The sequence below is a fragment of the Equus asinus genome, chromosome 8 (genome assembly GCF_041296235.1).
Source record: "Equus asinus isolate D_3611 breed Donkey chromosome 8, EquAss-T2T_v2, whole genome shotgun sequence".
NCBI lineage: Eukaryota > Metazoa > Chordata > Mammalia > Perissodactyla > Equidae > Equus > Equus asinus.
This window is the reverse complement of record NC_091797.1, coordinates 98,388,506-98,403,113: the sequence shown is the minus strand read 5'-3', so window position 1 is coordinate 98,403,113 and position 14,608 is coordinate 98,388,506. Positions and strand designations below refer to the sequence as shown.

The 14,608-nt window shown below is 46.9% G+C and overlaps 2 protein-coding genes across 8 annotated transcripts in view; both read right to left on the bottom strand.

Moving 5' to 3' along the window:
• The window catches only part of CABIN1 (calcineurin binding protein 1), a 149,501-nt gene extending 140,241 nt beyond the window's left edge, over positions 1–9,260 (bottom strand). For 3 of the 6 annotated variants that reach the window (XM_014866265.3, XM_070516530.1, XM_070516531.1), the window contains exon 1: positions 9,183–9,260. The gene's annotated coding sequence lies outside the window, so the exon portion shown is untranslated. Of the gene's footprint in view, positions 1–8,840; positions 9,153–9,182 lie in introns of those variants that run through there. The other 3 variants (XM_044775392.2, XM_014866266.3, XM_014866268.3) reach the window with 3 other exon arrangements.
• Positions 9,261–11,443: 2,183 nt separating this feature from the next.
• On the bottom strand, positions 11,444–13,988 carry LOC106847118 (D-dopachrome decarboxylase-like). 2 transcript variants are annotated; one of them, XR_011505500.1, is made up of 3 exons: positions 13,641–13,838; positions 12,239–13,291; positions 11,444–11,696 (listed from the first exon to the last, which is right to left on the bottom strand). XR_011505500.1 is itself a non-coding variant. In XM_014866264.3 (3 exons), exons 1-3 carry the CDS (start codon positions 13,746–13,748, stop codon positions 11,624–11,626), a joined length of 357 nt encoding a protein of 118 aa, XP_014721750.1. In that variant the 5' UTR covers positions 13,749–13,988; the 3' UTR covers positions 11,444–11,623. The 2 variants fall into 2 exon arrangements, 1 of the variants encoding a protein (XP_014721750.1); XM_014866264.3 differs by having other exon boundaries at positions 13,116–13,291; positions 13,641–13,988.
• Positions 13,989–14,608: the final 620 nt, after the last annotated feature.

Below are 14,608 nucleotides of genomic sequence, written 5' to 3'. Positions count from 1 at the left end.
AATGGTAATTACCAGGGGCTAAGAGACAGAGGGAATCGGGAGTTACTGCCAAATGGGTGCAGTTTCTGTTTGGGATGATGAAAAATTTCTGGAAATAGATAGTCGTGATGGTTATACAACATTTTGAATGTATTTAATGCCACTGAATTATATTTTTCCAATGGTAAAATGGCAAATTTTATGTTGTCTATATTTTACCACAATTTAAAAAATTACCAACTAAAAAGTGAACAAAAGACTTGAACAGACACCTCAGCAAAGAAGACACATAGACTGCAAGAAAGTGCATGAAAAGATGTTCAACATCACTAGCCATCAAGGAAATGCAGATTAAAACCAGGATGAGCTACTGTTACACACCTATCAGAATGGCCACATTTTTTAAAAAAACTGATAATGCCAAGTCCCAGTGAGGATACAGACCAACCAGAACTCTCATACATTGCTGACAGGAATGGAAAATGGTACAGCTATGCTGGAAAACAGCTTCTTATCAAGTTCAACATACCATATGACATAAAGTGCACTTACCACATGACACAGCAATCTCACTCCTATTTGCCCCCAAAGAAATGTTCACACAAAACTTACACATAAATGTGTATAGCAGCTCCATTCAAATTACCAAAAAGTGGAAACAAACCAAATATCCTTCAACAGGTCAGAGGATAAACTGTTGTGATAGATCATATAAATGAAAACTGCTCAATAAAAATACTGCTTGTGGGGCCGGCCCGGTGGTGCAGTGGTTAAGTTCGCAAGTTCAGCTTCTTAGTGGCCCGGGGTTCGCCGGTTCAGATCCCGGGTGCCAACATGGCACCACTTGGCACGCCATGCTGTGGTAGGCATCCCACATATAAAGTAGAGGAAGATGGGCACAGATGTTAGCTCAGGGCCAGGCTTTCTCAGCAAAAAGAGGAGGACTGGCAGGCCACATTGAGACGGCATCCCACATAGCACAACCAGAGGCGCTCACAACTAGAATACACAACTGTGTACTGCGGGGCTTTGGGGAGAAGAAGAAGAAAAAGAAGAAGATTGGCAACAGATGTTAGCTCAGGTGCCAATCTTTAAAAAAAAAAAAGGGACTACAGCTTGTACAATGGAATACTACGACCAATTGAAAGGAACCAACAATTGATACACGTAACAACTTGGATGAATCTCAGAGGTCTTATGCAGAGCGAAAGAAGCCAGTCTCAAAAGGTTGCATCCTGTATGATTCCAGTCATGTGACATTTTCGAAATGACAAAACTATAGTGATGGAGAACACATCAGTGGTGGGCAGGGAATGGCATCTATAATGGGGTAGCATAAGGGCATTCTAGGGGGTGATGGAACTGTTCTGTATCTTGATTGTGGTACTGGTTACACAAATGTATATACATGTTGAAAGTCATCAAACTGTACACCCCAAAAAAGTCAAATAACTCATTGAATTAAATTTAATAAATATAAAAATATTTTAATAAAAATAAATACAATTTTTTAAAAGAGTGCAGGGGAGCGATCTGGCTATCAGATAAAGTACAATTCAAGCCCAAAAGTATTAAACGTGACAAAAGGCACAATTCACACTGATGATATAACACTTAAGAATTTACACCAGGGGCTGGCCCCATGGCCGAGTGGTTAAGTTCGCGTGCTCCGCTACAGACAGCCCAGTGTTTCGTTGGTTCGAATCCTGGGCGCGGATGTGGCACTGCTCATCAAGCCACACTGAGGCAGCGTCCCACATGCCACAACTAGAAGGACCCACAACGAAGAATATACAACTATGTACCGGGGGGCTTTGGGGAGAAAAAGGAAAAAAATAAAATCTTAAAAAAAAAAAAAGAATTTACACCAAATAACACAGCATCCAATTTTAAGCAGCAAAAACCACAACAAATGCAAGGACATAGACAGAAACACAGTAATAATAAGAGACTTTCGTTCACCACTCTCAATACAAGACAGATCAAGTGGAGAAAAAATAAGTGAGAAGAGAGAAGATCTAAACAAGAAAACAAATAGAGGAGATCTTACGGATGTGTATCAAACTCTACACCCTAACGACAGAGACTACATATTCTACTCCAGAGCTCACAGCGAATCCACAAAAATCTGATCATATGTTAGTTCACAAAGAAAACACCTTCTATAAAGTAAAAATATTAAAAACAACACTCCCTGAGCACAATACATCTAGAATTTACTAACACCATCACCACCAACAACAGAAGAAAGGTTCTTCTATCTAAAAAATTAAGAACCTCCTATTAAACAACTTCTCGGTGAAAGGAAATGCAACTAAAATTGGAGAAATTTAAAGAAATACTAACAACAAAAACACACATCACATGTGTGAAAACACAATGAAATTAAGGGGAAAAAAAATCATATGATTATCTCCATAGAAGAGAAAGCCTCTGACACCCGAGAAATACAAATTGATGGATGCTTTTTCAACAAGGTACAATATGTATACCTTAGTCCTAAAACCAAAATCTTGTTTAATGGAAAAACACTAGAGGCATTTCCATTAATATCAAGAGCAAAGCAAGTTACCGTTACATCTGCTACTATCCACCATCGTACTAGGAGTACCAGCAATGCAGTTAGAAAAGGGAAACCAGTTAGAGGTATAAGAATGGGTAGAGAAGAAGTAAAACTAGCATTTATTGCAGATAATATCATAAAGGACCTGGAAAACCCCAAAATCAATGATAAAACAACTCAGTTAAGTAACACAGTATAAAATTAACATACAGGGCTGGCTCAATGGCACAGTGGTTAAGTTCACGTGCTCTGCTTTGGCGTCCCGGGGTTTGTGAGTTTGGATCCCAGGAGTAGACCTACACACTGCTCATCGAGCCATGCTGTGGCAGCATCCCACATACAAAACAGAGGAAGACTGGCATGGATGTTAGCTCAGGGCCTATCTTCCTACCAAAAAAAATTAACATACAAAAATCAATAGCTTTCACATACACAAACAAACAGAAGACATTACGGTAGAGAAAAATACCATTTGCAATAGCAAGAAGATGATTAAATACTTGGGAATAAAGTTAAGAGAAATGTGCAAGCTATGCATGGAAAATTTAAAAACTCTACTGAAAGATACTAAAGTAAACTTGAACAAACAGAGAGACACTCTGTTCTTGGACATGACTCAACATTATCAAGATGTCAGTTCTGCCTAAGTTAATTTATAAATTCATGCAATCCCAATAACAATACCAACAAGATATTAGACAAGTTGACACTAAAGGTCACACAGAAAAACAAAAATGTAAGCATAGCTAGGAAAATAGTGAAAAAGAAAAGCCACAAGAGGGGATGAGCACTACCAGATGCTAAAACACACTATACAAAGCCTTAATAATTAAAACAGTGGTACTGGTACAGCAGAGACAGAGAAACCCAGTCTGGAATTAGACTCGAGTACATATGGAAATTCAAAATATGGCAAAGGTGGCATCTCAAATTACTGGGATTAAGATGAACTTTGTAACAAGTGGTGCTGGGACAAATTAGTAGCCATTTGGAAGAAGATAAAATTAGATCCATACCTCACACCATATACATAAATAAACTCCAAGTGGATTAGAGATCTAAACGAAAAGTTAATCTATACAAGTACTAAAAGAAAACATGGATGAATTTCTCTTTAATCCTGGTATAGGGAAAGCCTTTCTCATTATGATTTAAAATCCAAAGGCAGTGAAAGAAAAGATGAATAAATTTAACTACATAAAAATTTTTAAAATTTTGTATGACAAAAAAATCAGAAAAAAGTGAAAAGACAACTGATAAATTGGAAGAAAATATTTGCAACATATACCACAGACACAGGGCTAATATTTCTAATATATAAAGAGCTCTTAAAAACTAAGGGACGCAGCATTATTCACAATAACCAAAAGGTGGAAGCAATCCCAGTGTCCACTGACAGATGAACGGATAAAGAAAATGTGGTATATCCATGCAATGAAGTATCATTCAGCCTTAAAAAGGAAAGACTTTCTAACACATGCTGCAACATGGACGAACCCTGAAGACATTATGCTAAGCGAAATAAGCTAGTCACAAAAGGACAAATACCATAGGATTCTATTTACAAGCGGTCCCTAGAACAGGCACTTTCACAGAGACAGAAAGCAGAATGGTGGCTGCCAAGGGCTGCAGGGAGAGAAGAATGGGGAGTTATTGTTTAATGGGTACAGAGTGCTAGTTTGGGAAAATGAAAAAAAGTTCTGGAGGTGGATGCTGGTATCGCTGCACAACAATGTGGATATACTTAACACCATAGAACTATTAAAAATAGTTAAGGGCCTTGTTGCCTAGTGGTTATGTTCAGCGCACTCCACTTCAGTGGCCCAGGTTCCGTTCCAGGCACAGAACTGCATCACTCATCGGCAGCCATGCCATGGCAGCAACACACATACAGGAGACAGGAAGACTGGCACAGATGTTAGCTCAGGGTGAATCCTCCTCAAGCAAAAAGAGGAAGATGGGCAACGAATTTTAGCTCAGGGCCAATCTTCCTCAGGGGAAAAAAAAAGTTAAAACGGTACATTTCATGTTAAGTGTATTTTACCACAAATAAAAAAAAAAGAGAAAAAACCTGAGGGACAAAAAAACCCCAAAAACCTGATAGAAAAATGGGGAAAAGATATGAACAGACAACTCACCAAAAAAGACATACACATGAAAACATATGAAAAAATGTTCAAACTCACTCATAATTAGAGAAATGCAAATTAAAACAGCACTGAGACACCATTTCTCAGCTATCGCAGTAGCAAAAATTAAGGTAGGACAGACAGCACACTCTGCTGGTGAGGAAGTAGGGAAACAAGCACTATTCTTATACATTGTTGGTGGGAGTGCAATTACAACCGAACTTGAGGTGCTGGCTGGTGGTATAGTGGTTAAGTTCACTTGCTCCACTTCAGTGGTCTGGGGTTCATCAATTTGGATCCCAAGCACGGACCTACACAGGGTTCATCAGGCCATGCTGAGGTGGCATCCCACATACAAAATAGAGGAAGACTGGCAGAGATGATAGCTCAAGGACAGCCTTGCTCAAGCAAAACAAGGAAGACTGGCAACTGATGTTAGCTCAGGGCCAATTTCCTCACCAAAAAAAAAAAAAAAAGAAAGCTGTGACATTTCTTTGGTGATATGAGTACTATAAACAATTCACAATGAAAGCATCAGAAAAAAAAAAGCAATGCCTCTTGAGGGAAATTTGACAATACGTAACAGCCTTTCAACTCAGCAATTCCACTTCTAGGAATCTACCCTGAACATTCAATTTACCTCCAACAATACGAAAATGCACATGCACAGGGTTATTCACTGCAGCACTGTTTGTAATTGCAAGATATTAGAAACAACCTAAATGGCTATGGACAGTAGAGTGAATAAATAAACTATGGTACATCCACACAATGAAGTAATATGCAGCTGTAAAAATTAATGCGAGGGGGCCAGCCCGGTGGCACAGCGGTTAAGTTCACACGTTCTGCTTCAATGGCCTGGTGTTTGCCAGTTCAGATCCCGGGCACAGACATGGCACTGCTTGGCACGCCATGCTGTGGTAGGCATCCCACACATAAAGTAGAGGAAGATGGGCACAGATGTTAGCTCAGGGCCAGTCTTCCTCAGCAAAAAGAGGAGGACTGGCAGCAGATGTTAGCTCAGGGCTAATCTTCCTCAAAAAAAAAAAAAAAAAAAAATTAATGCAAGAATGTCAACAGCAGCATTATTCCTGAGAACCAAACAGTGGAAACAACCCAAATGTCCATCAACTGATGAATGAATAAAATGTGGTATATCCATACAACAGAATATTATTCAGCCATAAAAACGTAATGAACTTTTAACAACATACATGAACCATGAAAACATTATGGTAAGTAAAAGAAGCCAGTCACAGATCACACACTGCATGATCCTATCTATATGCAATGTCCAGAAGAGGCAAATCTATACAGACAGAAAGTAGATTAGTGGTTTCCTAGGGCTAGGGGAGGAGGTAATAGGAAGTGACTGTTAATAGTTACAGAGTTTCTTTTGGGGGTGATAAAAATGTTCTAAAATTGATTGTGGTGATGCTTGCACAACTCTGTGAATATACTAAAAACTGCTGAATTGTACACTTTAAATGGGTGATTGTATGGATGTAAATCATATATCAATAAAACTTTTTAAAAATGAACAGGATCTCTATGAACAGATATGAGGTGATTTTAAGACAAACTGTTAAGCGAAAAAAGTAAACACAATTATCTATTGCATGGACCTTTCATACAAGAAAGAAGAGGCTATAAGAAAATACACGACCATCTGCTCATTTGTGCAAAAGAAACACAGAGAGGCTAATCCAAGCCTAAAGAGACCACTTAGCTGCCGCGGGTGAGGGGGAAGGGTGAAAAGAAGGGTAGAAGGGCACAGGGTGGCAGGGCTGAGGAGGAGCGACACTTCTCTGAGAATACCTCTGTGCAGAGCTCTGACTCTCAGAACCACAGTCATGTTTCCCACTCCAAAAGAAAACAATTAAAATTAACTAAGATCTAGGGGGAACCCCAAATGGAATACACGAACAGCGAACCTACTGTATGGCAAATAACATAAGCACGCTGAAGGGCATAAGGAAGAAAAGAACTAACCTAAGCAACTGTGGAAAACAGCAGCTTAACTGGATACTGTAAGGCTAAGGACAAAAAGAACTGTGATTCCAGGGCTGGGGCGGAGGAAATACAAGATGAACCTGGAACATCTTGTGGTGCCACAAAGTAAGTGGTCAAAAAAATGCTGAGGGTTTTGTTGACAGGACACAGTAGCTAACCTGAAGGAGATCCTAAATAGCCACAGCCAGGATAATGTTCAACAAAATAATGAGAATATTAGATTTTAACCCATAGAATAATATGAATATCCATGGGGTCCATCCTAATACAAATAAATAATCAAATAAATAAATGAGAGAAGGGATAGCTCCTTCTTCAATTGAATTTCAACAAATAAATGTAGAAGGAAAGAGAGAAATAGATAATTACCTTTAGGCAAACACCACAAAAATCCTGTAGATGCTAAGGTCAGTGGTAAACAGAATCTGCATCCTCTCAAAGTATCTCCCCCAAGATACTTACAACTAGAAAGGGAAAGATAGCAACTTCACAATGCACAAACCCAGCAGACACCAACTAAATCAAGCGATCAAAGTAAATATCACCAGTAATAAGACACAACATCTTGAACTCCTCGATATGACAAACTGAGAACACAATGTTTGTTATTCCACCTGAAAATGCATAACCTCACTCCAATCATGAGAAAACACTGGACAAACCCAAATTCAGGGATATTAGACAAAATAACTGGTCACTACTCTTCAAAAGTAGCAAGTCCAAGAAAGACAAAAGACTAAGGAACAGTTAAGGACTAAGGAGACTAAGAAGAAATGACTAAATGCAACACGGGATCTTGGACAGGATCCTGGAATGAAAATAGAACACTGGTGGAAAGACAGGTGAAATTCAAACTAGGTCTGTAGCTGAGTTAATAATATTGCACCAATATTACTTTCCTGTTGTTGATAATTATACTACAATTATGCAAGATATTAACGAGGGGAAGTAGGGTGAGGGAAATACTGGAACTCGTAGCATTATTGTTGCAACTTTTCTCTAAAATTAGTTTTTCAAAAAAGTTTAAAAAGAAATAACCATTTGAGATTAGGTATTTATCGTCTGTAAGCAATATGAGGATGGGGACCCCGTCTGTACTGTTCACCAAAAACCCACTAAAAGGAGATTTAAAAAGGAAAAGAAAAAAAAAAAGCAGCCATTTACAAAGATGAGAAAGAAAGTATCTACTCATCTCTCAGATTCCCAGCCCAGCAGCGGCACTTTGTCAGAACAACACATTCAGGAGCTAAATCCTACAAGTTTCCAAACTCTTCAGAGTGTGGTCTTCATGGCCTTAAGAACACATGATAAAGAACAGCACACTCTGCGCACCTCACACCCTGATCCAGCGATAAGTGGCGATGTTCCCTGGTGTGCTCGGGCCTGCAAGTCGCCACGTCTAGGTCTTCTGTTCAGTGTGGCACTACCAGGTTGAGTGACTGACTTGGCATAAGATGCCCCTCTCTGGGTCTCAGTTGCCTCCACTGCATGAGGCTTTGAACTAGACCAGGGGTCCACATGCTAACTAGCCCACTGTTTTTACACAGCTGAGGAGCAAAGAATGGCTTTTACATTTTTAAATGGTTGAAAAACCTCGTGACACATGAAAATTACACAAAATTCAAATTCAAGTGTCCATAAATAAAATTTTATTGGAAAACGGCCACTCTCTTTCGTATTGTCTTGGCTGTATCCACAGTAGACACCAGAGCTGAGCAGAGTCTGGCCCACAAAGCCTAAAATACTCTTAAAGGTATAATTATACTTATATTCACAACATATTACAACAGTATTATAGTCTTATATTTGAAACAAAAGTTTGCAGGCCCTTGAACCAGTCCTCTCCAAGGACATTTTAGTTCTAGCCACGGTGTGAGCCACATGGAAGGCACCTGGGAGCCGGGAAGGCGACCGTCCCGCGGTGACGACCTGCAGCAGCCCAGGCCCCGCAGACTTCGGCGGCGCCCGGGCCAGGGGCGCGGACCCCGCGAGCGCAGAGCTCTCCCCAGCCAGGGCCGCCGCCTCCGGGGAGGCAGCGCGCTCAAGGCGGCCCGGAGCCGGCCCGACCCACTGCTAAGCTGGGTGACTGTGGACGAGTCCCCGCACCTTCTCGGCCTCGGTTCCCACCGCGCAAAGGCGTGAATCACCGCACTCACCTCGCGGGGCTGCCGTGAAGGTGAAGCGCAAGGACGCGAGCAGCAGGCAGCGCCGGCTCTGCCCCGGCGGACACAGAAGCTATGGAGACTCCTGCTGTGTGCCCTGCGAACCACTCCCGAGGCCCGGCCCGTGCTGGGCACCCGCCGCGAGCAGGCCCGCGGGGAGGCCGGGAAGCCCAACCTCGTCGCTCCCGCGCTCCGGCCTCGGTTTCCCCAACGGCAGCACTGGGGCTGCCGAGGAGCCCCCTGCGCCGGCCGCCCCTCAGGCCCGCGCCCCCGCCTCCGCCGGGGATCGGCGGAGTCGCGCCCCCCGGGGGCCGCCCCCCGCCCCCCCGCACTCACCAGGCATCTCCACGGCAACGGCCCGTCCGCCCCGACCCCCGCGCCGGCCGGCGGCGCGCCTGACAACAAGGCGCGCTCCCATTGGCTCCGGTGCCGGCTCCGCCAGCCAATCAGCGAGCGCGCACGCGGCAGCCGCCCGCTCGCCTGCCCCGCCGGCCAGCTGGGCCCACGCAGCGGCGTGGGGTGCGGCGCAGGGTCCTGGAGCGCGTCTTAAAGTTTCGTGGGCAAACGGTGCCTGCAGTGCTGTGGGCTCGGAGTGCCGGCTCGCGCTCGGACTCTCGGTTCCATACATGCGAAAAGCCAGGCGCGGTGCCTGGGTCCGAGCAGTCGCTACATGATGGGCTGTGTCTTTGTTGTTACAACCTGAGACAGGTGCTCTGAAGGCAGTGGAAACTTGGGGAACATTTAGAGGGGACCGGGGGAGGAGGAGCATTCTTCATATTACCTGTGCATCACGTCTTTCCCGAAAGGATTTGAAGCCCAAAGGCACAAATACAATCAACTATTGAAACAAAGGGGGTGGGGCGACAACCAAAGACCCAGTGAACGAGGGAGTGACATTTCCAGAGCCAAAAAGAGGGTCCAGCATTGAAGGGTTGCTGACAACGGCTCTGGGCTGAGCGAGGTTACTCTCCTGGGAGCTAAGCATTTTAGGGAAAAGCCTCACACCGTGGTTGAACTTCATAGCTGCTTGAGTCCAGCAAGGATGATTTAAATAGGAATGAATGTTATGGCTTTCTAACTTTAAAGGCTGTAAAATCCTTGTGAAGAACTCATGGAGTCAGTTTAGGACAATAAAGCTTTACTGATATACGAGAGGTACAAAAATAATTGAGTCACCAACCTTGATTTTGAGAGGCATACAGCCTTGGGGGACAGAGGCAATGAACAGCATAAACAGAAGGTTTCAAAGTTTCATGGACAATATGCAACCTTGGATGCAGCTCCCACCCCTCTGAGTTGTATCTTGGAGGGTGCTCTGGAGTAAAACAGTAGAAGAAAGATGGGAAGGGCTATCCAAGCAGCAGGGAGCTGTGTAGGCAAGGGTTTGAAGGTGAGACACAGTGCAGTCCATGAGGAGCCTTGGCCAGTACAGTATTATCAAGGACAAAGCTCAGGGCCACAATGGGGAGGGAGAATGCTGGAGAGGGAGGAGGGGCCAGTTCCCACAGCAAGCAGGTAACATTACTCTCACTACGGTGGGGGTGAGAGATTTAAGGTGAGGAGACCAGATTGGAGGGTGCTGCCTTATGGTCCTGGTGAGGGTTAGGCCTGAATTCCTCCTTGGGCACTTCAACCATTCATTTACATTCAATCCACAAATCTTTCCCGTGTTCCTCTGGGAAGCAGGACACCCGTGTTGGCAGAACGAATGAGTGCGAAAACAGTTGGGACAGGGAGCCAGGAGAAGGAACCCCAAGCTCTAGGTTTTAAGGAGTCCTCAGCGATGGTCAGGTACAAACACAGCAGGCACAGGCACATGCTGTTGGAAACTAACTTTATTAACTAGGTGGGCTGCATAGACTGAAAACCTCAACTTGGTATTTCATTGGTGCACTAGACAAGGATGATCAAACTTTAACTGTGCAGGGAAGCAGTGCCCACCACACTGTCTAAGAGACGTAAACTCTTCATTGAACATCTGGAAGGAAACAGAAAAGGAGGCTTCCTTTGGGCTCCCCTCACTCTACCTGTATATCCACTGAAATGCAAAAGCATGATATGGTATTTAGCTGGGGGGGGGGGATCCCATTCATTAAGTTTCCAGTGGCAGACACTGTGTTGCTGGATTTGCCATTCTGGGACATGGATTTTACAAGATGCACAGCTACAGAGAACTCTCAGCAAGACTCATGGGAGAAGACAAGAGTTTGGCAATGCCCAGGGAAGGTCCCTGAAGCCCAGGCCGCCCTGCTCTCCTGCTGGGCACAGCAGTCCATGGGCAGGAAACTGCCCAGACCAGCCCAGGCTGAGAATGGGAACATCTGGTCAGCAGAGTCTGCAGGGAGGCCCAGGCTAGACCAAGCTTCCGCCCCCTCCCTACCAGCCTGCACATGGGCATAGAGAGCAAGGCCTCCAGGCTGAGCCCCCCACCCTCAGATTTGAGCAGTCTAAATACAATACATGAAAGAGCAACCCTGAAGACAGGAAACCTCCCACCTCCCAGGGTCCCTAAAGTCCCCACCTCATAAACCAACCCGGTGCTGCCCAGGTGGCCCAGAATGCCGGGGAGGGGTAAAGGGAGGAAAAGAAGTCATGTCTGAAAGACGAAGCTCTCTTCATTTATTTGGATGACAATGGGGAAGAAGAGGATCATGAGGTCACAGGCATGTCTGCATGTAGGTGTGCCAGACACTGGTATCCACCAGGCCCTCACTGCCAGGAGGCCTCTTTGGAAGGGGCCACCAGCTCACAGATGCCCTGGATGCTCTCCATGCCAATCATAAAAAAGTCATGACGGTCCCCTTCTTGCCAATCTGCCAGGGCTCCAGGGGGAAGAAGCGGATTATTATCCTTCAGGAGACAAAGAAAAAGATGTCATCAGCTCCTTGGCTAAAGCCTTCTATACCAAGACCCCTAGCTAGGCATTCCCATCATGGGCTCCTAAGCCAGCCTGCCTTGGCCCACCAGGCATTTCACAAACCTGCCTCTCCTCCCAACCTCCAACAAAGCAGTGGGTCTGTCAGGGGCAGGATGGTGGCTGCACGTCACTGTGACCCACCCAGGAAGGATACTCAACACAGCAGGCCTCTGTGGTCACTGTATGCTCTGTCTATGCACTCAGAGGGGCAGCCCTCCCTCTTCCAAACTGCAGGCTCCCAATATCCCCTTTGGGGGGAGTATGTGTGACAAGCTCAGTTTTCTCATCTGTAAAGGGGCATGATGGAGGTATCTACCTCATGGGGATAGCATGTCTGCATGAGGGGGTGTGGACAGGGGGACAGAGCTTGTGAGGATCAAATGGGATGATGCATGTAAGCTATCTATAGAGCACCTAGCACATTGTAAATATTCGCATGTTACTTATGGTTGTTAGAATTATTCTCTCTCCTCACCTTGAGGACCAGGTCCACGCATCTCCCAGGAGTGACCATTCCTCATCAGACTTTGTGGGCCAACAAAGGCTCCATTCTGGAAGGTTCTTTCAAGCTTCTCATGCCCTTAGATCCTCATAGGCACAGACTTGGCTCAGGAATATTTTTCCCCCAGGAAGAAACTTTAACCTTGCCACAGAATCCCAGGTCTGGGAGCTCTAGGGGCTTCTTGGGCGGGGGGGGGGGGGTGTAATTTAATCCATGCCTCTCTTCACAGAAGAGAAGGCAACAAACCAGAGATGGTTCATTTCCAGGTTTGTCTGGGGTTCCTCAGCTATGCTGGACTGAGAACCCAGGTCTCCAGACATCCAGACCAATGCTCTTTCCACTACTCTGTGACCCTGCAAGGAGCCTTACCTGGGACCTGGTTGGGCCACAGGCCCAAAGGTCAGCCTCAGGACATACCCAGAATTCTTCCTCACCAGCCTCGAGAAGTTCTCCTAGAAAATCACTCGTGATTTTCTAAGGTGTAAGCAGATGATAAATGGCTATGGCTTTGTCAGGGTAACAACATCCTAACCTGCCACCCCAAGCAGTGCCCCGAGGGAGTGGTTAAAAAAGAGCCTTCCCACTTCACAGATGGAAACACTGAGGTTTAAAAGGCCACGCCTTGCCCAGGTGTCAGAGAGACAGCTGCAGAGCCAGGAATTCATTCAATTCTGATACCACGCTGAAGGTCGACCCACACCACCAAGGGGCCAGAGGGGTTAAGGGTCAAGTCTTCTGCAGTGGGAGGAATTTATTTTTTTCCTCCAACTTTAGGAGGGGTCTTGAGGTAGGATCACTGCTCCTGGTCGCGCAGCAGGCCCAAGAGGGTCCTCTCCCTGCCCCTACCCACCGGTCCTGGTCCAGCCCCAGCTCCTTGGTGAGGAACTCGAAGAGGCGGGCGCTGTGACCGCGGTTCTCCTCGGCCGTGCCCACCACACCGATGGAGGAGACGAGCAGCTGCGCGCAGGGCTCCGGTGAGCCGTTCACCGCCATGGCCAGGCCCGGCCGCAGGGTCGCGTTCACGCGCTGCAGGGGACACGAAAGTCTCGCCTGAAGCCGCTGCAGGCCGGGCTCGCGCTGGGGACCGAACAGCGCGGGGTCCGAGGTGCACGGGCCCCGCGGGATCAGGGCTAGGGACACGGGCCGGGGTCCCTGAAGGTCACGTTGGGGTCATGGGTGGGGAAAGCTACAAAGAGCAGACGGGAAGCGTGGGACCGCGAGGTCACGAAGAGCAGGAGGTCAGAGCTTGGCGGGCAGGCTCGCGAGGGTCCCTGGGAGGAGGAGTTGGTTACGGTGGGGCAGCCGGGGCGTGGGCAGAGCCCGACCCCTGGTCCACCAACCTCCCCCAGCCCCGTGCTCCCAGGCCCAGGCTCACGTTCTCGGGTTTGCCCAGGATGGCGGCGGCGGCCGCGCAGAGCCGCTTCTCTAGTCCCGCGGGCACGCGATCTGCGGGCAAGTTCGTGTCCAGCTCAAGGAACGGCATGTCTAGCAGGAGAGCGCGCAAACGGCCACCGCGGAGAAAGAACGCGTCCAGTCCGGGCGGATGTTCCAAGGGTCACAGAAGAGGGAGCAGGGGCGGCGCCGCGGAACCTGGGCTCCTCATTGGGTGGGCAGGCACGCAGCGTCCCCCAATTGGCTGCCTAGGCTGCACCTCCGGCCTGAGCGGACAGTCTCGGCTCACGCTGGCTCCGATTTCTGGAAGCCCTGTCGCCCCGCCCACTCCGCGCAACCCCACCCCCAACGAGACAGCAGCCGAGCCATGGTCCCGCCCCCGCGCTGCCACACCGGCGGGGGTTCCAGTCCCCTGTGGCTTTCGGGCGCTGCGGTGTCTGCTACCTATCGCGCATTTAGATGGAGTTCTGAACACCCACCAAACACACATGCCGTAGGGGCCTTCCCCAGGCTCGACCCTAATAACGTCACATCGTCACAGAGGCTTAACAAATTTTTTTATGAGTTGCCACTATTTCAAATTCAGGCAACTTCACGTTCGCTGTGGGAATCTGCGCTTCTCTGGATCAGGAGACCTGGTGACACGTGTGGGCTCGGGTAGGGCTGGACGGAGACCCTCGGGCTCACTGCATCCCTACCTGGTCCCCACAGACGTCTGCTTTTGTGACCTCTTGCCTGTGGCAACCTTGCCTCACAGCCAAGTACTGTCCACCAGGGGGTGAGAGAGAGCCAGGTCCCAGTCGAATTCCCGGCAATGCTTCCGGTACCCTCCATCTTTACAGGCAAAACAAGTGTTACTTAAAACGTGGAAATCTGTTGATATGGCTAAACGTGGTACTCTCATCAGTGTTGCAAAGTTGTTTGAATTGTAGATGAAAATATAATTGTGTG

Coding starts and splice junctions, on each gene's coding strand:
- LOC106847118 (XM_014866264.3), bottom strand. CDS start 13,748: ATGCCGTTCCTTGAGCTGGACACGAACTTGCCCGCAGATCGCGTGCCC. Junction 13,292..13,640: donor TCCTGGGCAAACCCGAGAAC/GTGAGCCTGGGC, acceptor TGTCCCCTGCAG/CGCGTGAACGCGACCCTGCG. Junction 11,697..13,115: donor CTGGGGCTGGACCAGGACCG/GTGGGTAGGGGC, acceptor TGTCTCCTGAAG/GATAATAATCCGCTTCTTCC.